Genomic DNA, 24754 nt, shown 5'->3' on the forward strand with positions numbered 1-24754 from the left:
GGTTTATAAAATCATGAGGGGCATGGATAGGGTAAATAGACAAAGACTTTTCCCTGGGGTCGGGGAGTCCAGAACTAGAGTGTATAGATTTAGGGTGAGAGGGGAAAGATATAAAAGAGACCTAAGGGGCAACCTTTTCATGCAGAGGGTGGTACATGTATGGACTGAACTGCCAGAGGATGTGGTGGAGGCTGGTACAATTGCAACATTTAAGAGGCATTTGGATGGGTATATGAATAGGAAGGGTTTGGAGGGATATGGGCCGGGTACTGGCAGGTGGGACTAGATTGGGTTGGGATATCTGGTCAGCATGGACGGGTTGCACCGAGGGTCTGTTTCCGTGCTGTACATCTTTATGACTATGACAGGGACAGCACGGGGTTGGATACAGAGTAAAGCTCCCTCTACACTGTCCCCATCAGACACCAGTTCTGCTTGCACAGGGTATCAGCATCACTAGCTGGGTCAGCATTTATTGTCCATCCCTAATTACCCAGGGGGCAGCTAAGAGTCAACCACATTGTTGTGGGTCTGGAGTCACATGTGGGCCAGACTACATGTCCTTCCCTAAAGGAACCAGATGAGTTTTACAATAATTCATGTTAGTTGCATGGTCCCCAGCACTGAAACCTTTATTCAATTCCTGATTTATTCAGTGAATTAAATGTCAGCAGCAGTTGTGGTGAGATTTGAACCTGTGCCCTGGGAGCTCTCTGTCTGCCTCTCTGGATTACTGGCCCAGTGACACTTCCTCCCAACCTCTCAGGACTGGTCTGTTGGTGTTAATCAGGAGCAGAGGGAACTCCTGGATTGGTTCCTGGACAAGAGAAGTGGGGGAATCCGGCAGAAATCCTGAATTATTTTCTCTTCAATCATTCCCAGGAGTGGGAGCCAGGCTGGATCAGAAACCAGCTCCATACCAGCCCCTCCTTTATCATACCTCCATTGAGAACGAAGTGAGATCAAAACGTTTGGGTAGCTCAGTGGTTAGCACTGCTGACTCTCAGTGCCAGGGACCCGGGTTCGATTCCTGCCTTGGGTGACTCTCTGTGCGGAGTTTGCACATTCTCCCCGTGTCTGCGTGGGTTTCCTCCGGGTGCTCCGGTTTCCTCCCACAGTCCAAAGATGTGCAGGTCAGGTGAATGGGCCATGCTAAATTGCCCGTAGTATTAGGTGCATGAGTCAGAGGGAAATGGGTCTGAGTCGGTTACTCTTCAGAGGGTCGGTGTGGTCTTGTTGGGCTGAAGGGGCTGTTTCCACACTGTAGGGAATCTAATCTAATCAAAACGTTCCAGCCTCACCGGGAATGTTTGCCATTCAGAAGTTCAGCTCTCCTTACCCTGACAGTCCAGAGCAGGATTGCCCCAGTATCCTTCCTGACACTCTGAGCAGGTCTGACCTCCCAGTCCTGGGCGGCACTCACACTGGCCTGTGAACTGTCACAAACACCAATTAGCAATATGCACCAAACAGGGGGTCAGTGAGCAGGGGGTGAGGCTGGGGAGGGGGCAATGGGCAAGGTGGGGAGTGGGGAGTGGGGAGTGGGGAGTGGGGAGTGGGGTGTGGGGTGTGGGGTGTGGGGTGTGGGGGGTGGGGGGTGGGGAGTGGGGTGTGGGGAGTGGGGAGTGGGGAGTGGGGTGTGGGGTGTGGAGTGGGGAGTGGGGAGTGGGGTGTGGGGTGGGGAGTGGGGAGTGGGGAGTGGGGTGGGGAGTGGGGAGTGGGGAGTGGGGAGTGGGGAGTGGGGAGTGGGGAGTGGGGAGTTGGGAGTGGGGAGTGGGGAGTGGGGTGGGTGCAGTGGGAGACTCGGGAGGGGTTGCAGAGATTGGGAAACACAAATGGTCTGGCAGCAAAAATAAAATAAACACTTGCAGATGCTGCAAATCTGAAACAAAATCAGAAAGTGCTGGAAAACCTCAGCACATCTGACTGTACCTGCAGAGAGCAAAACAGAATTAACATTTCTTATTCAGAACTGGGGTTGGCAGCTATTCCTGTCTCTCACTCTCTCCACAAATGCTGTCAGACCTGCTGAGCTTCTCCAGCTATTTCGAGTTTTGCTTCATATTTCCAGCATCTGCAGTATTTTGCTTTTATTGAGTATTGTTAAAAATCCCAAGGTTAAAGATTCAATAGGGCAGTGTTCTGGTGCATTCGTTTTCTGGTCAGTGTTTAATTTCAAAAAACCCAGCACTAAACTCTGAAAACGGACGCTGAGTTCTGCATGCAGATAACAATGTATAAAAATAATTAACCGATAGTCAGTGCTGAGGGAGTGCCACACTGTCAGACAGTCACCACAGAGGGAGTGTCGCACTGTCGGAGGGTCAGTGCTGAGGGAGTGCCGCACTGTTGGAGGGTCAGTGCTGAGAAAGCGCCGCACTGTCGGAGGGTCAGTGCTGAGGGAGTGTCGCACTGTCAGAGGGTCAGTACTGAGGGAGTGCCGCACTGTCGGAGGGTCAGTGCTGAGGGAGTGCCGTACTGTCGGAGGGTCAGTGCTGAGAAAGCGCCGCACTGTCGGAGGGTCAGTGCTGAGGGAGTGTCGCACTGTCAGAGGGTCAGTGCTGAGGGAGTGTCGCACTGTCAGAGGGTCAGTACTGAGGGAGTGTCGCACTGTCAGAGGGTCAGTGCTGAGGGAGTGCCACACTGTCGGAGGGTCAGTGCTGAGGGAGTGGGCACTGTCGGAGGGTAAGTGCTGAGGGAGTGGGCACTGTCGGAGGGTCAGTGCTGAGGGAGTGGGCACTGTCAGAGGGTCAGCGGTGAATTGATGTGCCTGCTGAGGAACTTGTTGAATTCGGATACTTACCATGTTGCAGTGTGGATTTTGAGAGTGTTCGGGTTGGCACCTACACGGCTCACATCCTTGCAAACTGCCAAAGTTCCAGTAATTCTGTCTGCACTGGTCACAGTTCTTTCCAATGACATTCTCCCTGCAAGGACAATGTCCAGTTGTGCGATCACAGTGGCAGTACTCCCTGGAATTACACTCAGACTCCAGTGTGCCCTGAAAGTTGCAGGTACACCCTGTGGAGAGGACAATGAACATGAATGTTACCTTCATTTCTGTGTATACATGCTACACAATCAGTGACTATTCAAACTCCCCCTTCCTGAAAGGTCCCTCACCTCAATGCATCAATCCCTCACTGGAATACAGTGTCCCGCCGACAAACACAACATGGGAACCACAGTCAGCTGTTCGGCCCACCCTGCCTGGTCCACCAGGCTGGCCTTGGGCTTCACTTCCACTTTCCCTCCCGCTTCTCCGATCCCTCAATTTCCCAGGGGAATGAAAACCCATCGACTGTCGCGTTAAATCTACTAAATCATGTGCGTTGTCCAACCCAACTTTGACTCTGCTTTTTTACACTTGCTATGTCTGTGAGGTAGCACATCGACCATCAGGGGTGTCAGGGCCAGCTACAATCTTGCCCACAGCCCCTGCCTGGACCAGGAGTGACCATTCCCTCCAGCGGAAGTGACCATTCCCTCTGGGTGTCAATCAGATCACAGACTCAAAACTTCACAAAGGAATAGCCTGCTGTTGTTTCTTCCCCATTGTCCCTGTTCCATCACATGATCTTGTTCATTTTGTTTTATATATTCACACAATGAGTGCATCACTGACCAGACCAGCATTTATTGCCCATCCCTAATTGCCCAGAGGGCAGTTAAGAGTCAACCACATCACTGTGGGTCCGGAATCACATGTAGGCCAGGCAGGGGAAAGATGGCAGTTTCCTTCCCTGAAGAACATTAGTGAACCAGATGGGTTTTTCCTGACAATTGATTCATGATCATCATTAGACTCTTAATCACAGATTTGCATTGAATTGAAATTCCATCATCTGCTGTGATGGGATTCCAACCCAAATCCTCAGAACATTCCCTCGTTCTCTGGAATAACAGTGATAATAATACCAGGCCATCATGTGCCCTCTGATATTTCCACCTTCTCCACAAAGCTTGGAGCTGCTGGTTCCCCCTGCCTGGGGTAAAACACAAACCAGCCAAATGTGGTAGCTTGGACAGTCTTTCCCCAACAGGAATCCACAGCCCCACCATCCCTGCTCCCTGATGCCCCATACTCACCCCTGCAGTCATGCTGGAGGGCATTGCCATAGTAACCCGCCTTACAGGCCTCACAGTGAGGGCCGTCAGTGTTATAGAGACACTTCAAGCACTCCCCTGTGTCCGGGTGGCACGCCCCAGGATCAGTCAGGTCGATGTTATTGTTACACTGACACGGCCAGCATTTCCCTCCTGGTACCTCAGGGTTACCATAGTAACCAGGCGCACACACATCACAGCGAGACCCTGCATTTGGGAAAAAAAAAATCAAAGAACGCTCTTCATTTATCACAAAACAATGTCACAACAAGAAATGAACCAACAGCAAGAGAGACTGTGACACAACACTGACTCCCATCACCACTGACCCTCGGTAGCAGCAGTGTGGACCATCTACAGGACGCACTGCAGCCCCTCACTCAGACTCCTCCGAATGCTCCTTCCAAACCTCCAGCCCCCTAACTGTCCCTGAGCATAGCCCTCCAGAGTCAGTTTCTAACCACAAAAAAAATGAGCAAGAGGAGGCCTCTTGGCCTGCTTCCCTGTTCAATAAGATCACGACTGATCTAATTTTAACATCAATTCTACATTCCTGCATATTCCCAAAGAATCTTTCATCCCTCTTGGTCATCAAGAATCTATCTCCCTCTGCCTTTAAATATTTAAAGATTCTGTATCCACTTAATGAGGAAGGGAATTCCAAATACTCTCAGCCCTCTGAGAGAAATACATTTTCCTTCATCGGGCGGCACGGTGGCTCAGTGGTTAGCACTGCTGCCTCACAGCACCAGGGACCCAGGTTCGATTCCAGCCTCAGGCGACTGACTGTGTGGAGTTTGCACATTCTCCCCCTGTCTGCGTGGGTTTCCTCCGGGTGCTCCGGTTTCCTCCCACAGTCCAAAGATGTGCAGGTCAGGTGAATTGGCCATGCTAAATTGGCCCTAGTGTTAGGTGCATTAGTCAGAGGGAAACGGGTCTGGGTGGGTTACTCTTCAGAGGGTTGGTGTGGACTTGTTAGGCCGAAGAGCCTGTTTCCACACTGTAGGGAATCTAATCTAATCTAATCTAATCCCTTTTTTAAATGGGTGGCCCCTTTATGTTTAAACTCTGCCCCCTAGTTCTAGATTCTGCCACATGAGGAACCATCTTTTCCACATCCACCTGGTCAACTCCCCTCAGAATCTTTCTATTTCAATGAAGTCACATCTGACTGTTCTAAATTTCAGATGATACAGGCCTGGCCTGTCTCACCTTTCATCATAAGGCACCTTAGTCTCTGAACTGCTTCCAATGTTTGGCAAGGAACATTTTATTTATTTTTCCATGGGATTTTGAAAACCAACAGTAGATCAGATGCTGAGTGACCATAGGAGTACAATTAGTGGGTCACACTGTTATCAATCAGTACAGGAACCTACACTTAACATTTCTCATACCATTGAATACCACTAGAGTGAGCTAGATCTCCCATTATATCCTCAAAGTCCAAAAAGGAAGGCAAGATGCAGTGAATTATAAAGCTGCAGCTTCCAGACTGCCCCAGAAAAGCCTCAGCAGCCATCTGTTTTTTAAAAGTAGTAAATCACAAGAGAGTTAGAGCTGAACAAGGCTATTCAGCGCAAGTTCAGTCAAACACTGCAACATTCCCACTTCTTATTGCATTCCACCAAAAATTGAATATCCTCGGTCAGTGTTCAGTCTTCAGACAGTGAGCTATAGGGAGTAGCATTATGAAGTTTGCATAAACTTTTACAAAGTATGAGGTAATGGTGAGGACTGTTATAGGCTTCAGGTTGACATGGAATCAGCACATAGAGGTGGGAAGTGCTGCAGTTTCAGGATATTTGTACAGAAAGATAGTTTTACTAGACACTGCACGGCTCTGTAAGGTCTACGTGTAATTATAGAGTTTTACAACATGGAAACAGGCCCTTCGGCCCATCGTGTTCAGCACTGCCAACAATTCTATTCTAGTCCCATTTCCCAGCACTTGGCCCGTAGCCCTGTCTGCAATGAGATTTCACATGTTCATCTAAATAGCTCTTAAACATTGTGTGATTCATACCTCTATCAACCTTTCAGGCAGTGAGTTTCAGATACCCACCAACCTCTGGGTGAAAAACATATTTCCTTAATTCCCTTGTAAACCTCCTGCCCCTTCCCTTAAATCTTTGCAAACCGGTTATTGATCCCTCTATTCAGGGGACTCTGTCTACGTCCCTCAGCACTTTGTGCATGTCAATGAGACCTGCCCCTCGGCAGCCTTCTCGGTATGAAGGAAAACAACCCCAGCATTTCTAGTCTCTGTTCACAGCTGAATCACTCCAGCCGAGACAACACCCTGAAGAATCCCTTCCACACACCCTCCAGTGCAATCACATCCCTCCTGTAGTTTGGCACCCAGAACTGCACATGGTATTCCAGCTGTGGTCTAACAACTGTTAAATTCTTTATTCTTGTATCACTGCCTTGACTAATAAAGGCAAGTATGCCATCTGCCTTCTTAACCATCACATCCACCTGTCCAGCTGCCTTAAAGAGTCTATGGACCTGTTCAGCAAGGTTCCTCTGATCCTCTATATTTCATATGGTCCTACCATTCTATGTGAACTCTCTCGCCTTGTTAGTCCTCCCAAAATGCATCACTTCATTGCCAGGAGGTGACATGAGAAGTCATTGGTAGATAGGATCAACTAAAATCCTAAAGCTTTCTATCGGTATATCAGGAATAAAAGAATGACTAGAGTATGATTTGTGCCAATCAAGGACAGTAGTGGGAAGTTGTGCATGGAGTCAGTGGAGATTGGGGAAGCGCGAATTGAATATTTTTCGTCAGTATTCACATAGGCAAAAGACAATGTAGTCGAGGAGGATACTGAGATACAGGCTACTAGACGAGATGGGATTGAGGTTCATAAGGAGGAAGTGCTAGCAATTCTGGAAAATGTGAAAATAGATAAGTCCCCTGGACCGGATGGGATTTATCTGAGAATTCTCTGGGAAGCCAGGGAGGAGATTGCCGAGCCTTTGGCTTTGATCTTTATGTCGTCATTGTCAACAGGAGTAGTGCCAGAAGACTGGAGGATAGCAAATGTTGTTCCCTTGTTCAAGAAGAATAGAGACAACCCTGGTAATTATAGACATTGAGCCTTGCTACGGTTGTGGGTAAAGTTTTGGAAAAGGTTATAAGAGATAGGATTTATAATCATCTAGAAAGGAATAAGTTGATTCGGGATAATCAACATGGTTTTGTGAAGAGTAGGTCGTGCCTCACTAACCTTATTGAGTTCTTTGAGAAGGTGACTAAACAGGTAGATGAGGATAATACAGTTTATGTGGTGTATATGGATTTCAGTAAGGCATTTGATAAGGTTCCTCATGGGAGGCTATTGTACAAAATACAGAGACATGGGATTGAGGGTGAGTTAGTGGTTTGGATCAGAAATTGGCTAGCTGAAAGAAGACAGAGAGTGGTGGGTTGATGGGAAATGTTCATCCTGGAGTTCAGTTACTAATGGGGCACCGCAAGGATCTGTTTTGGGGCCACTGCTGATTGTAATTTTTATAAGTGCCTTGGATGAGGGTGTAGAAGGATGGGTTAGTAAATTAGCGGATGACACTAAGGTGGGTGGAGTTGTGGACAGTGCAGAAGAATGTTGCAGGTTACAGAGGGACATAGATAAGCTGCAGAGCTGGGCTGAGAGTTGGCAAATGGAATTTTTATGTGGAAGAGTGTGAGGTGATTCACTTTGGAAGGAGTAGCAGGAATACAGAATACTGGGCTAATGGTAAGATTCTTGGTAGTGTAGATGAGCAGGGAGATCTCGGTGTTCATGTACACAGATCCCTGAAAGTTGCCACCCAGGTTGATAGGATTGTTAAGAAGGCGTATGGTGTGTCAGCTTTTATTGGTAGAGGGAGAGTGTCTTGGAGCCATGCGGTCATGTTGCAGTTGTACAAAACTCTGGTACGGCCACACTTGGAGTATTGCGTACAGTTCTGGTCACCGCATTATAGGAAGGATGTGGAAGCTTTGGAAAGGGTTTAGAGGAAATTTACCAGGATGTTGCTTGGTATGGAGGGAAGGTCTTATGAGGAGAGGCTGAGGGACTTGAGGCTGTTTTCATTCGAGAGAAGGCGGCTGACAGGTGACTTAATTGCGACATATAAGATAATCAGAGGGTTAGATTGGGTGGACAGTGAGAGCCTTTTTCCTCAGATGGTGGTGGCTAGCACGAGGGGACATAGCTTTAAATTGAGGGGTGATAGATATAGGACAGATGTCAGAGGTTGTTTCTTTACTCAGAGTTGTAGGGGTGTGGAACACACTGCCCGTAACAGTAGTAGACTCACCAACTTTAAGGGCATTTAAATGGTCATTGGACAGGCATATGGGCGAGAATGGAATAGTGTAGGTTAGATTGGCTTCAGATTGGTTTCACAGGTCGGCACAACAGCGAGGGTTCATACTTTTCAGGATTAAATTCCAGTTGTCACTGTTCAGCCGATGTGATCAGCTACATCATCCTGTTGTCAAATGTTATCTTGTTTGTTACTAACCATATCACCAATTATCATGTGATCTGCAAACTTACTGATCCTGCCTTCCACATTCATGTCTGGCCCATTAATGTACACAACAAACTGCAAGGGCCACAGAGGAGCAGTGAACTTGGTATTAATGAACACATTCTAAAAGGTTAAGGGACGAGGTGATAAGTTGATTAGAAATAAAATGGGTATGGGATACCTGGTTTTACAACTAGAGGAATAGAATATAAAAACAGTTACACTGGCACTGTGTCACTTTATACATCATTGATTAGCTTCGGTGAATCGGTCATGCTAAATTACCCAAAGTGCTCAGGGATGTGTAGATTAGGTGCAATGATCTGGGGATAATGTAGAGCAATAGGGTAGGGGACTGGGTCTGGGTGGGATACTCTTTGGAGGGTCGGTGTGGAGTTGTTGAGCCAAAGGGCCTGTTTCCACACTGTAGGGATCCTAGGATTCTATTCTCTCTGCTGGTGAGTGGTGCAGAGCCACATTTTGAGCCACTGATCCTGGAGCTAGTGTTTAAGGTCTAATTTGAGAGTTCAGGGTTGAGAGGCAAAGGTCGAAAGGTGAAGTTTGAGAGTTGAGGGTTGAGAGGTGAAGGAGGAGAGGAGAGGGGTTGAGATGAGAACTGGGGTCAACACTCATAGATCACAAAAACAATCATTTGGCCCATTGTATCTGTGCTGGCTCCTTGAAAATCCTATCCAGATTCTTATTTGTTCGTTTCTGGCATTGCTGGCTGGGCCCAGTATTTATTACCCGTCCCTAGTTGCCCCTTGAGAAGGTGGGGGTGAGCTGCCTTCTTGAACCGCTGCAGCCCACCTACTGTGGGTTGACCCACAATGCTTTGCCCCACTACTTCTACTCTTTCCCCATAACCTTGCATTTTGTATTCAATATTGCTCCAACTCTCTTCTGAGTGTTATTCCTAAAGCTGCTTCCACCACCAGGATCTTTGCAGGGCTGCATGCTTCAGACCATCACAACTGGCTCTGAGAGATCTCTGTGTGATTGGACCTTTGGTTTTTCCCAATCTCCTTTCAATGCCTTGAGGGATATAGAACCGATTAAGGGCTCAGTTAGCTCAGGTGGGTGTACAGCTGGTTTGTAATACAGAGTGATGCTAACAGTGTGGGTTCAATTCCTAAAGTTACTTTGAAGGATTCTCCTTCTCAACCTCTTCCCTCACCTGAGGCAAGGTGACCCTCTCTAATGAGAGAGTAGGTGTATAGTGACTTTACAAAGATCCATCAGAACCGAGCGTTGGGTTTACCTGTGTATCCTGTTTTACAGTAACACACAATCTGATCAGAAACAAGGTCTGCGTGACAGGACAGTCCATGGTAATGGTCACTCCCTGGGTAATGGGGACACGGGCAGGGTCTGCACTGCTCTCCAAAGCCCAGCACCGGGTTTCCGTAGTAACCCTCAGAACATCTGTAAGAAATAAAAACTGTCAGCAATAAAATACAGGTGCTATAAACATCAGGGAACAAGTGAATTCAAACTTCATGTTACTTTTCAGTTATTTAAAAGGATTCCCTCCACAGTGTAGCTGAGAACTTCTGCAGCTCCTTTAATGCATTCAGATTTCCAGCATCTGCAGGATTTCCCTGTATTAATCTGTTTGCTTTGGTTATTTGCTGTACACTCTGTAGTGACTGGAGGCAGGGCCAGGTGGATCTTATTGGCTCTGAGATCCCTGATTGGGATTGTTAACCTGGCCCAGCCAGGGAGCTTTGGCTGACAGAGAGAAACAGGAGAATCAGAAAGTCTCCTCAGGCTAGGGACTGGCTCTGAGCTGGCTGGTCAGAGACCATGTACTGTACACATGTAAACAAAGGGTAACGTGGTGATGGGATACCGACCTCCATGCAGTTATTTCACACATTCAACGTATGAAATCAAAAACTGTGTGGTTTATGTGTTAAGAATTGCTATCAAAACCTGTAGTTTTTTTAGATTAGATTACTTACAGTGTGGAAACAGGCCCTTCGGCCCAACAAGTCCACACCGACCCGCCGAAGCGCAACCCACCCAGACCCATTTCCTTACATTTACCCCTTCACCTAACACTATGGGCAATTTAGCATGGCCAATTCACCTAACCTGCACATTTTTGGATTGTGGAAGGAAACTGGAGCACCCGGAGGAAACCCACGCAGACACGGGGAGAATGTGCAAACTCCACACAGAGAGTTGCCTGAGGCGGGGATCAGGTAACACAACAATATGCATTAACATGGAGAGGTCCGTGTCGTGTTCGGACCCTGTTTGCTCTCTCAGGTGGACGGGAAAGATCTGACTGAGTTGGTGAGTACTGAAATTAAAGCAGCCAGAGCTGGAGAAACACAGTGGGTCTGGCAGTGTCTGAGGGAGACAGAAACAGAGTTAACATTTTGAATCCAACATTACAACTTCATATTGGACTCAAAATGTTAACTCTGTTTCTCTCTTCACAAATGCTGCCAGACCTGCTGACTTGCTCCAGCATTTTAAATTCAGATGGCCAGCATCTGCAGGATTTTGCTTTTAGCAGGTGAGTTCTCCTCAGTATCCTGGGTCAATGCCTCAATCTTGACCAACAGCACTAAAGAAAGAGATAATTTGGTTCATTATCACATTGCTGTTTGTGGGATCTTGCTGAGTGTTAATTGATTGCTGTGTTTCCAACCAACAACAGTGACTACACTGCAAAGCACTCCATTGGCTGTGAAACACTTTGGGATGTTTTGAGGCTCTGATTGGTGCTATATAAATGCAAGGTCTTTCTATTCCTTTTGAGACTCAGCTGATGATCCTCAGTCTGTGGTATGTAGTCACTGAGACCTCCTCACCTGGTCTTACAGAGGTTTCTAGAACAGGGGGCAGCCATGCTGTGCACAGCAAGGTTCCACAAACAGTAATATGATAAAGGTCAGATCCTTGTAAGTGATGCGGGTTTTACTGAAAGGAGCTGTTATCCGAATTTCATTCTGCAAGGGGTGTTTTTGGAAATGCAATGTCTGATCATAAACCAGACTGGTGTTTCATAGCACAGTGTCTGTTCGCTAGGTATTTAATGGACAAAAGGGGTCTAAATGTGATGGGGAGAAAGCAATAACAGGGGACTGAATTGGATGATCAGCCACAATCACATTGAATGGTGAAGCAGACCCAAAGGGCCGAATGGCCTCCTGCTGTTCCTAGTTTGTGTGTTTCCATGTGAATATGGAACCCGGTGATTGGTGTGCCCTTGTCTGTGTGCAGTCTGCATCAGAATGGTGTATGCAACAAAACTGTAACACCATTTCTCATCTGAGACAAACAAGGGGTTCACCATCTGCCTCACGCACAGCCACAGAAACGGGTTGTGATCGAATCTGAGAAAAGTAAATCCTCCAGGGCCTGGCAGGTTGTACCTGCTCCTCACCATTTGGAAACCAACAGTGAGGTGTAACTCTCTGGCTGACCCACATGGCAGGGACTGACCTTTGGCAATGATGTCCAGATGTGTTATCCCGACAGTTCAGGCATGCCCCAGTTTGGGAGTCACAGTCCTCTGAGTGCCCATTGCAGTGGCAGGGTTGGCAGGTTGGAAAGCCCCAGAGTTGTGGGTAACACTGGTCACACTGGCGACCCCTTGCCCCTGCCCGGCAGTGACACTGACCAGTCATTTGGTCACACATGCTGTGCACTGAGCCTTCAGGGTTGCAGTCACATGCTGTAGGAGAGAAGGAGGACAGGTCAGTAAACCTTCACAACAGACTATTCCAACGACTCCAACTCTCTGCCATTGCTCATAAACACATAATCACGACATAAGAACATAAAATCTAGGAACAGGAGGCCACTCAGCCCCTTCAGCCTGCTCTACTATTCAATATGATCATGGCTGATCTGACCTCCACCTCAATGCCACCTCCCTGCCCACTCTCCATTACCCTTCACCCCATTACTAATCACAAATCTGTCTATCTTCTCCTTACATTTACTCAATGTCCCAGCATCCACCGCACTCTGGGGGATTGAATTCCACAGATTCATGACCCTTTGAGAGACGTAATTCCTCCTCATCTCTGTTTTAAATCTGCCACCTCTTTAATGTGCAAGTTTGGATCAAATAGGACAGAAGAGTTATATTACACTTTTTAAAATGACAATTTGTCCTATCGCCTGTGTACACTCTCAGCTATCACTGACTCTCCCCACCCATTTAATCCCTCCCACAGCCTGTGTATTTTCACTTGAAGCTGCCGATTTTAACACAGTGTCTTTATACATTTCCAGATGTGTGAAGGTCCCTGGTAATTCCTCCCCTGTGGGCAGCATGGTGGCTCAGTGGTTAGCACTGCTGCCTCGCGGTGCCAGGGATCCAAGTTCGATTCCAACCTCGGGTGACTGTCTGTGTGGCATTTGCACATTCTCCCTGTGTCAGTGTGGGTTTCCTCCCACAATGCAAAGATGTGCAGCTTAGGTGAATTGGCTGTGGGAAATTACCCATAGTGTTCAGGGATGTGTAGGTTAGGTGCACTAGTCTGGGGATAATGTAGAGTAATAGGGTAGGGGAATGGGTCTGGGTGGGATACTCTTTGGAGGGTCGGTGTGGAGTTGTTGGGCCGAAGGGCCTGTTTCCACGCTGTAGGGATTCTATTCTCTCTGCTGGTGAGTGGTGCAGAGCCATATTTTGAGCCACTGATCCTGGAGCTGGTATTTGCTTCCAAAGTCAGTCAGAGAGAACTGTGCTGGAGTGGGGATTGGAGTCACGTTTTGGAGCAGCCTGGTTAGGGACTGCACATTTCCTTCCTTCTCCACTGGGACATTATTGTACCAAATGGGGGTTTGAGAACAAGCTGACAGATTCTTGGCCACATTTACTGAGACCAGATTTCTGTTGTGACATCTTTTAAACTCGATTTAAATTCTCAAGTAGCATTGATTTGAAGTGACATTCTGCGGATTGTTACTCATTTTCCTGTTTGTGCTCACAGTTCTGTTGAAATACTGTACTTCCATTGCCATCATATCCAAAACAATTAACATTTCCAAGACTGGGATAACATTCACTTTATCCCAGTCAATGAAACTGATATCATCACCATGAATTCTGGCTTTGTGGTATGGAGATTCCATTCTGCTTGATCTCTACTCAAAGTTTTTCTGTCTGACTGATAACAGCTTGCATTTATGTAGCACCTTTAACATAAGAGAAACACCCCGAAGTGTGACACACAAAAATTGAAACTTACGAGAACAGCCATAGGGTCCAAAGCCATAGTAGCCGGGAGCACACTGGTCACATTGTCGACCTATCACATTGTTCCTGCATTCACACTGTCCTCCCATCTTCTCACAGACAGAACTGATGGATCCCTGTGGATCACACTGACAAGCTGCAAATCAGAGACCAGATCAAAGTCAATGTTCTCTCGATGCCCAGTCCCAGGAACTTTCCAGAACAAGAAAAGCTGATTCTGCATGGCAGGATCTCCACATTCTCATTTATTTCTCAGTCCTTGAGAAGGTGCTAGTGACCTGTGCCTTCAATTGAACTAAGAGGGCGAGTTAGCTGTTTCTAACGTAACCCCATTGCTGTGATACTGGAGTCATGACCCTTAAGAGGGTCAGGAGATTGTCCTCTTTGAAGGAGCAGCTGGAGCTTTACAACAATCCAGTCATTCCATGGTCAATTTTATTAACATTAGCTATTTATTGCAGATTTACATATTTTAGACTTAGATATTATCAAGGTTATCATGAAGGACTTGAGATAATGAGAGGAATAGATAGAGTCGATAGCCAGAGACTTTTCCCCAGGGCAGGATTGACTGGTGCGAGGGGTCATAGTTTGAAGATATTAGGAGGAAGGTATAAAGGAGATGTCGGAGGTAGGTTCTTTTCACAGAGAGTTGTGAATGCATGGAATGCGTTGCCAGCGGTGGTGGTGGAAGCAGAGTCATTGGGGACATTTAAGTGACTGCTGGACATGAACATGGATAGCAGTGAGTTGAGGGCTGCGTAGGTGAAGTTACTATATTTTACATTAGGATTAAACCTCGGCACAACATCGTGGGCCAAAGGGCCTGTTCTGTGCTGTACTTTTCTATGTTCTATGTTCTCAACCTGTCCTCTTGCCTGAGGCGTGGTGATACTCAGGTCCAACCACCTCTCTCTAGATAGCAGCCTGATGGTCTGGTAAGAGTATAGTGACTACCTTTTTCTTTTAGATATTTTCTAATCCACCAGTTCAGAGATGTTACTACACACCTCTGCAGGAGATGGGGAATTTAACCCAGGTCTCCTGGCTCAGAGGCAAGGCCACTACCATTATTCCATAAGACCCTTCTTAACTTATTTCATAGACTGGGGCTGTTTTCCCTGGAGCGTTGGAGGCTGAGGGGTGGCCTTATAGAAGTTCATACAGTCCTGAGGAGCATGGATAGGGTAAATAGACAAGGTCTTTTTCCTGGGGTAGGGGAGTCCAAAACTAGAGGGCATAGGTTTAAGGTGAAAGGGGAAAGATATAAAAGAGTCCTGGAGCAATTTTCCATGCAGAGAGTGGTGCGTGTGTGGAATGAGCTGCCAGAGAAAGTGGTGGAGGCTGGTACAATTACAGCATTTAAAAGGCATTCGGGTGGATAAATGAATAGGAAGGGTTTAGAGGGATATGGGCCAAATGCTGGCAAATAGGCCTAGATTAATTTAGAATATTTGGTCGGCATGGATGAGTTGGACCGAAGGGTCTGTTTCTGAGCTGTACATCTCTGACTCCATAATTCTCTCAGCTGCATTGGTGACATTTGAACTGTGTCTGCATCATTAATCAGGAGTCTGGAATTCTCACTAAGCTACTGCACCTACATGTCATCAATGTCACCTCTAACTAGGAACAACATCCCACAATCCTGTTCCCTCCCACTCCCCACACCATCCACCATGTCCAGCTCAATGCCCTTTCCTGCTGGTGAGCTCCATCTTCAATCGTCTTGACCACCCTCCTCAGTCCTCTTGTGTATTTGTCACTGGGCAGAGCTCATTGATTAGGTGAGAGTTCCAATTTATAAAGGTATATTTCCACTGGGATTCTTCTCGATTCAGAGAGTTTTCCCAGAGACTGTTTGGGGAGTTGTTTGGGAGCACGTCTGTACATAAAGGGTGGGAGAGGTTTGGAACTCTCTTCCACAAGCAGCAGTGGATGCTGGATCAGCTGTTAATTTTAAATTTGAGAAGCTTATTAAGCAAAGGTAGCTATATGGAATTAGGCCACAGATCAACCATGATCTCATTGAATGGCGGAACAGGCTTGAGGGGCTGAATGGCCTACTGTTTCTATTGTAACAATTACAGAGTGAGGAAGGGAGACTCAGACGACATGTAGAAGTTAATTCTAATTGAAGAGCCAGATGTAAATCTGAAAAGTCAGGTGGTGGGCTCCCCAGCTGGTGCTTGGTGTGCTGCCCCAATCTTACTTTATTTATTTTATACTATTTATTATTTATTTATTATTTTAAATAAACATCAGACAGCCTCTTGGTGAAGTAAATCTGAATCTCATTACCAGGGTAATGATGTGCCCCAACCTCCTGTTGTGGGGCCCACCAGGCCCTAAAGGTCTCTACTGGGCCAGTGGACTCTGTGTGCTCCATCTATGGGGCACCCCAAACCACGGAACAGGGCCAGCTGGCTGAGGCCTACACCCCCCTTCTACAGCCTCAGAATGGTGGTGGTGGTGGTGGTGGGAAGGTTGTGGGGGCTCATAGAAACCCATAACAATCTAACGGGATTGAGCAGGTTAGGAAGTATGCTCCTGATGGTGGGGAGTCCGGAACCAGGGATCACAGTGCAAGGGTAAGGGGAAATCTTTTAGAGCTGAAATAAGGAGAAATGAGGATAATCCAGGGAGTGGAGAGCCCGTGGAATTCTCTGCCATAGAAGGTGGTTACACCAAAACACTGTGTGTTTTCAAGGAGGAGGTAGGCATAGCTCTCGTGCCTAAAGGGATCAGGGATACAGGGGGAGGGTGGCGTTGGGGTACTGAGTTTGATGATCAGTCAAAGCTCAAGGGGCCAAATGGCCTATTCCTGCTCCTATCGATATGTTTTTATCAGTTTAGTGGCCACTAGTTTAGTGGCCATTTCGACCAAACTCTGGAGCAGACACTCAAGGAGGCCCATGAGGAGATACTTAATCTCTCACTGTAGAGCAGGACCCTGGGGTTAATGCACTCACTCACAATAAACATGAGAGACAGATTCCTGCAAACCACAAAACACACCAGTGAGCCCAGTGCCATATCTATTGCATAGGGCTGTCACGTGGACTGTCCACTCCAGATCCCTGATAGAATAAGGGAGGATCTCCTTGTAGAGAACTTCCTTCCCTCCCGCCTGAGGATCTCTGCGACTGGGAGGTATCTGAGCGGTGGCGAGGAGGAGGGCGTGGGGAAGGTGCAGCCGCAGTCCAGACAGGGAACCCCTCAGTGCTGTGTCAAAGGGCAATTTCCTCAAGGTGCCCCAGATCGTGGGCAGCACGATCCAGAGGGACGCTTCAGCATCCGGGGGCAATGTCAAATTCCAGACGGAGAGGGGTCCGTTCATTGGGACGCTCACCCTGGTGATCCCCTGGGCATTCCTGGAACTGAGTACCATGGTCAGGGGACTCCGGATGGACTCGCCATTGACCATTTGCCTTCTTTTGCGACATTTTTAATCAAACTGTTCAGAGACACTATTATACACTTCTAGAGAAGGAGAGGCTTGAACTCAGGCCTCCTGATTCAGAGACAGGGATACTAACACCATGTCAAAAGTCACCTTCTTTCTACACTTTTAAAAAGAACATGAATGAAGTTCAATTTCCCCTGCTGGGGCACTGTACAGAAACAAAATTTACCAACCAATAGAAACAGGCAAAACTAGAACACAAACCTATAACAATCACATCAAAATCGCATTACCTGGGCAGACATTGGTGTCCAGCCCCTGCAGTGCCCACTGGTCTCTAAAAGTCCTTACTGAGCCGGTGAACTCCCTCTCGATGAACAATGGAGCACTGTCATAACCGTAGAGGAGGGGCACACAGTCAGGTACTCGGATATCTGTCAATGCCCACTGCCCACACCTGTCAATGGCCACATTGACCAGGCCCAGGGGCAGGTCATTGAGGAGACCGTTCGGCCTGCCTGAAGCTTCCCTGCTCGCCCATTTCCCCAACACCTAGCATGGGCTGCCCACAGATTGGGAGTTTGGGACTGAAGAGCAACCAAAAACTGAAACCAGCACCTTTAAGAATACAAAACACGGGCTGTGAGTGAATGCACTCAATGTAAAAATGGAATAAGTGAAAATGTTGCCGTAAACTACCCATGGCCCAGTGAATTGGCCCAATCTATAGCACTGTCCTCCCCAGACCCCAATGGTAAAGGGGAGGACCTCTCTGTACACAGCGCTCCACTGGGGACCTCCACTGCAGGAAAGTAAAATATTAAAATATTACACTAAATTGTATCCGAGCAGCGGGTAAATATTAGATAAAGTCTATCTGAGCAGCGGGTAAAGGTGAGGAAAGGGGGAGGGTACAGCAGCAGCCAAACAGAAAACACGTCTGTGCCATTTTGGGCAGAGGGGAGACTTTTCCCTGACATAGCTCAGATAATCGGGTGACACATTCCCAGGGGAGGGTCCCACACGTTGATTTCCATTCAAAGTTGCCACACTTACGCAGAGCGCCATCGTGCATGATAGCAGAGATGCTGCAAATCAGCCTGACACACATCTCGGCCAACATTGGCATGCTGGCCATCATAAAGGAGTCCAGGCACATGTACCGAACCATTTCCTCACGGTGATGTACTGCAACCGGATCCATGCCAGCGAAGCCTGGCAGCTCGGAATACTTGGGCAATAGAACCAACTGTGGGAAAATAGGGATCTTTAGGATTGAGTCTGGGAGTCAGTGAGACACATACATTTATCCCCCGTGAATGAACAAAACATTGAGTTTCTTTCATATCTGCAAGCACATGATAATGTGAAAGGTATCATTAGAAAGTTTGTATATGACATGAAAATCAGAGAGGGATGTTGACAGTGAGGAAGATGGTCTCAGCCGACCGTCTGGTATTGCTCAACTGGTAAACTGGGCAGAGCAACGGCAAATGGAATTTAATCCTGATAAATATGAGATGATGTATTTTAAGAGGTTTAATAAGAGAAGGATTTAAACAATAGTAAATCCCTAGGGAGTACTGAGGAACAAGGGGAGCTTGGTGTACAAGTCCATAGATCCCTGAAGATGTCAGCACAGGGAGATGCATACAGGATAATTGTCTTCAGTAGCCGGGACAGGGAATATAGGAACGAGGAAGTTTTGTTACAACTTTATAAAACATTAGTGAGGATACAGATGGAATACTGTGCGCAGTTCTGGTCCCCACACTATCAGAAAGACACAATTACACTGGAGATTCACCAGGCTGTTGCCTGGGATGGCAAGTCTCAGTTATGAGGAGAGACAGGATGGGCTGGGATTGTTTTCCCTGGAGCAGAGGAGGCTGAGGGGTATCTGACTGAGGTTTACACAATTATGAGGGGCACAGATAGAGTAGATTGTGAGAATCTTTTCCCCACGGCAGACTTATCTAAGACCTGAGGGGATAAGTTAAAGGTGAGGAACAAGTGGTTTAGAGGAAACTTGAAGAAATATTTATCCCCAGAGGGTGGTAGAAATATGGACCATGCTGCCTGAGAGGGTAGTGGGGGCAGGTACTCCCACAGCATTTAAGGAGCATCTGGATGAGCATTTACAATGGCAGGGCACAGTAGGCTATGGACCAAGTGTGGGTAAATGGGATCAGTGCAGTTTGGTGTTTGTTGGTCAGCATAGACTTAATGGGCTGAAGGGCTTGTTTCTGTGCTGAATGAGCCTGACTGTCTCTCCGACTCTAATGATAATTACATTTCAGTTACTTTCTCTGGTTAGACATTTAAAGAATGCTTGTTGATGACCAAAAGGACATAATTTGTAAAGATATCACAGCATTCTTGCAGCAAAATGAACATTTAAAACAAATTGGTACTTTCATAGCAGCACACAACCTGATCTTTACAGCCAATGACCTGCAGTCCTTTCTGAAGTATACTTGCTGTTATAATGCGGGATGCATGGCAACTAATGTATGCACAGCAAGGTCCTGTACATAGCAAATAGTTACCAAGTAATCTGTTACAGTGATGTTGGTGGAAGGATAAATATTGGCCCCAGGAAACTAGGGAGAATTCCTCTGTCTCTCCTTCAAAGATTGAAGTTTTTTAAAACCACCTGAAAGTGCTGTAACAGTTCACCCAAAATGCAGCTCCTAAAGTGCAGCACTCTTTCAGATCTGTGCTGTGAGTGATTATTCTGATTGTGTCTCCCAGTGTCTGGAATGCTGTCAAAACCGATACACTCCCAATTCAAAAGTGAGTGTGTTATGCCATTGAGCTAATGTCACCAACTTCCAGGCAGTCACTCTTCTGAGGTACAGTAATAGTTCCTATTAAAGGGTCATGGAGTGTGTTGGAGAGTGGGATTAGACTCAGTGGGACTTTGTAGGGAAAGCAGGGGAAGCAGTGGAGACACTGAATCTATTCAAGGCTGGGTTAGATCGATGTTTGACAGAAGAGCTAGTCAAGAGTTATGGGGAATAGACAGGAAACTGGAGCCGAGACCAAACCTGGAGCTGCCAGAATGTTATTGACTTTAGGAACAGGCTGAAAGGGCTGAGTGGCCTGTGTTGCTATGAGTGGATTAGACAGAGTGGGATACCAAAGGATACTGATGAGTGAGCAAAATGACAGGACAGGTTCTGCATGAAGATGAGGATCTAAGGGAACAATTGATGGTAAATCATTATCTGAATTCAGTTTCTGATTGCTCTGCGGGATAATCTCAACATTTGTAAAATTGCTTTCTGATTTCTGGCATTGACGACTGGTTTTTGCATTTTGCGCCCTTACTATGTAAAGAAGTCAATGCCCAGAATGATCTAAGGGATGATGGCATCATATTCAGTAGAGGAGAAAGACACATGTTCTTTAAACACTTACAGAATCCACCAAGAGGTAACTGTTTGTGTTCCACTGGGGAGCTTGGAGCCGCTGGTACCTGATGCTGATCCCATAACGGATGTTAGGCTCAAAGCAAAAGGGAGTTGAAACCATAACATACCTGGAGGAAAGAAGAGAATGTTCATGGAAAGGGATAGTCACGTGTAATAGAGCAAACATACACATGGTGGAAGTTACTGAACACCAATGAGAGACAGAAATAAAACACTTGGACCATAAGACTATTAAACATAGAAGCAGAAGTAGGCCATTCAGCCCATCTGATAATCTTCAATTTCTCTTTCCTGCCTTTTCCTTATACCCTTGATTCCCTTACAGGTTAAAAAGCCGTCTATCCCAGCCCCGACAGCCCTCTGTGCTAAAGAGCTCCACAGATTCACTCCCCTCTGAGGGAAGGAATTCCTCTCCATCTCTGTCTTCAATGGGTCATACCTTACCCTGAGATGATTCTCTCTGGCCCTAGACTCTCCCACAAGGGTAAATAAACCTCTCACATCTCCCCTCTCAAGCCCCCTGAGAATCTTGCATATTCTAATTCAGTCAACTCTGAACCTTCCATATTCCAATGAGTACAGGCCTAATCTATTCAACCTCTCCACATTAAACAGTCCCTCCATACCCAGTAGCAACCTCGTGAACCTTCTCTGCTCTGCCTTACGTTTCTGTGATGTCTATCACAATGTGTATGCACACCTTAATGAAATGCTTGTGAGTGCAGTCACTATTGTAATGAAGGAATGGGAGAACCAATTAGCACACAAGAGGGTACCACAAACAGCAAAATGATAATGATGAGATCATGTCTTTAATGATGCTGACTGGGGTTAAATACTGGGTTGAGAGTGTGTTGCTGGAAAAGCACAGCAGGTCAGGCAGCATCCGAGGAGCAGGAGAATCAATTTCTCGGGCTGGATCCCTTCATCAGGCCCGAAACGTCGATTCTCCTGCTCCTCGGATGCTGCCTGATCTGATGTGTTTTTCCAGCAACACACTCTCAACTCTGATCTTCTGCTTCTGCAGACCTCACTGTCTCCTGGGGGTTAAATACTAGCCAAGCAATAGGAGAGCTTCCAACTCTTCTCCAAAATACAGCCATAGGATGTCTTGATCTGAAGGTAGATAGCTCAGACACAGCAGCAAACTGCCAACACTGCATTGGTGGCAGCTTAGACTTTGTGCACGGAGCTTCGATACATATTCAATTCCTCCTCAAAAATATTTCAGGAAAACGTATCCAGTGTCATTGTATGCAGGGTTCGTTACACAGAGGCTGCAATTCTTAACCATTACAGCTTCATCAATCCCTTTCTTATTGCAACAAGAGATGGAGCAGACAAAGCAAACACTTCCTTCGGTTCTACAGCAAATTTAATCTTCAACAGGTCACCAGACTGTTCTCAAGGAAAACACCCTGAGGGTCACTGTATTAAGCACATACTCCCAACTGCCAGCACCTAATACTGGAAAGATTTTCAGGTTGACAATCATCCTGTTTTATTAGGAACATATCTTCAGTGACATTAGTTACTGGATGGAACCAAATAAGAAGCAAAATGTACCCTCCCAGTCTGCTATTCTCCATAATATACACAAAGACTGCTGTTCTCCATAAAATACACAGGGACTGCTATTCTCCATAATATACACATAGGGACTGCAGTTTTCTATACTATACACAGGGACTGCTATTCTCTGTAATATACACAGGGGCTGCTATTCTCTATAATATAAACAGGGACTGCTATTCTCTGTAATATACACAGGGACTGCTATTCCCTGTAATATACACAGGGACTGCTATTCTCTATAATATACACAGGGACTGCTGTTCTCTATAATATAAACAGGGACTGCTATTCTCTATAACATACACAGGGACTACTATTCACGATAATATACACAGGGACTACTATTCACGATAATATACACAGGGACTGCTATTCCCTATAATATACACAGGGACTGCTATTCTCTATAATATACACAGGGACTGCTATTCTCTGTAATATACACAGGGACTGCTATTCACGATAATATACACAGGGACTGCTATTCTCTATAATATACACAGGGACTGCTATTCTCTAGAATATACACAGGGACTGCTATTCTCTATAATATACACAGGGACTGCTATTCTCTGTAATATACACAGGGACTACTATTCACGATAATATACACAGGGACTGCTATTCTCTATAATATACACAGGGACTGCTATTCTCTGTAATATACACAGGGACTGCTATTCTCTATAAAATAAACAGCGACTGCAGTTCTCTATAATACACACAGGGACTGCTTTTCTCTATAATATACACAGGGACTGCTATTCTCTATAATACACACAGGGACTGCTATTTTCTTCAATACTCCCCGGGACTGCAATTCTCTACAATACACCCCGGGACTGCTATTCTCTACAATACACCCTGGGACTGCTATTCTCTATAATACACCCCGGGACTGCTATTCTCTATAATACACCCCGGGACTGCTATTCTCTATAATACACCCCGGGACTGCTATTCTCTATAATACACCCCGGGACTGCTATTCTCTATAATACACCCCGGGACTGCTATTCTCTATAATACACCCCGGGACTGCTATTCTCTATAATACACCCCGGGACTGTTATTCTCTATAATACACCCCGGGTCTGCTATTCTCTATAATACACACAGGGACTGCTATTCTCTATAATACACGCCGGGTCTGCTATTCTCTATAATACACACAGGGACTGCTATTCTCTATAATACACGCCGGGACTGCTGTTCTCTTATAATATACACAGGGATTGCTATTCTCTATAATATACACAGGGACTGCTATTCTCTATAATATACACAGGGACTGCTATTCTCTATAATATACACAGGGACTGCTATTCTCTGTAATATACACAGGGACTGCTATTCTCTGTAATATACACAGGGACTGCTGTTCTCTACAATATACACAGGGACTGCTATTCTCTATAATACACACAGGGACTGCTGTTCTCTAGAACATACACAGGGACTGCTATTCCCTATAATATACACAGAGAGTGCCATTCTCTATAATATACATAGGGACTGCTGTTCTCTATAATATACACAGAGAGTGCCATTCTCTATAATATACATAGGGACTGCCATCCTCTGTAACACACACAGGGACTGCCGTCCTCTGTAACACACACTGGGACTGCCGTCCTCTGTAACACACACTGGGACTGCCGTCCTCTGTAACACACACAGGGACTGCCGTCCTCTGTAACACACACAGGGACTGCCGTCCTCTGTAACACACACAGGGGCTGCCGTCCTCTGTAACACACACAGGGGCTGCCGTCCTCTGTAACACACACAGGGGCTGCCGTCCTCTGTAACACACACTGGGACTGCCGTCCTCTGTAACACACACAGGGGCTGCCGTCCTCTGTAACACACACAGGGACTGCCGTCCTCTGTAACACACACAGGGACTGCCGTCCTCTGTAACACACACAGGGGCTGCCGTCCTCTGTAACACACACTGGGACTGCCGTCCTCTGTAACACACACTGGGACTGCCGTCCTCTGTAACACACACTGGGGCTGCCGTCCTCTGTAACACACACTGGGACTGCCGTCCTCTGTAACACACACAGGGGCTGCCGTCCTCTGTAACACACACAGGGACTGCCGTCCTCTGTAACACACACAGGGGCTGCCGTCCTCTGTAACACACACAGGGACTGCCGTCCTCTGTAACACACACAGGGACTGCCGTCCTCTGTAACACACACAGGGACTGCCGTCCTCTGTAACACACACAGGGACTGCCGTCCTCTGTAACACACACAGGGACTGCCGTCCTCTGTAACACACACAGGGACTGCCGTCCTCTGTAACACACACAGGGACTGCCGTCCTCTGTAACACACACAGGGACTGCCGTCCTCTGTAACACACACAGGGACTGCTGTCCTCTGTAACACACACAGGGACTGCCGTCCTCTGTAACACACACTGGGACTGCCGTCCTCTGTAACACACACAGGGACTGCCGTC

General features: G+C 46.7%; 1 protein-coding gene across 2 annotated transcripts in view; it reads right to left on the bottom strand.

Moving 5' to 3' along the window:
* lamb2l (laminin, beta 2-like) overlaps positions 1-24754 on the bottom strand; it is a 206593-nt gene that overhangs the window by 51168 nt on the left and 130671 nt on the right. For both annotated transcript variants that reach the window (XM_087994040.1, XM_087994039.1), the window contains exons 18-25: positions 20691-20811; positions 18324-18516; positions 13854-13997; positions 12097-12328; positions 9899-10062; positions 4090-4314; positions 2804-3021; positions 1340-1436 (exon numbers count right to left, since the gene is read on the bottom strand). In XM_087994040.1, the coding sequence (XP_087850166.1) occupies positions 1340-1436; positions 2804-3021; positions 4090-4314; positions 9899-10062; positions 12097-12328; positions 13854-13997; positions 18324-18516; positions 20691-20811 (1394 nt within the window). The remainder of the gene's footprint in view (positions 1-1339; positions 1437-2803; positions 3022-4089; positions 4315-9898; positions 10063-12096; positions 12329-13853; positions 13998-18323; positions 18517-20690; positions 20812-24754) is intronic.

The sequence above is a fragment of the Chiloscyllium plagiosum genome, unplaced genomic scaffold (genome assembly GCF_037043375.1).
Source record: "Chiloscyllium plagiosum isolate Xiang-an unplaced genomic scaffold, Cpla_swu_hap1 HiC_scaffold_14, whole genome shotgun sequence".
In the NCBI taxonomy this organism is placed as follows: Eukaryota; Metazoa; Chordata; class Chondrichthyes; order Orectolobiformes; family Hemiscylliidae; genus Chiloscyllium; species Chiloscyllium plagiosum.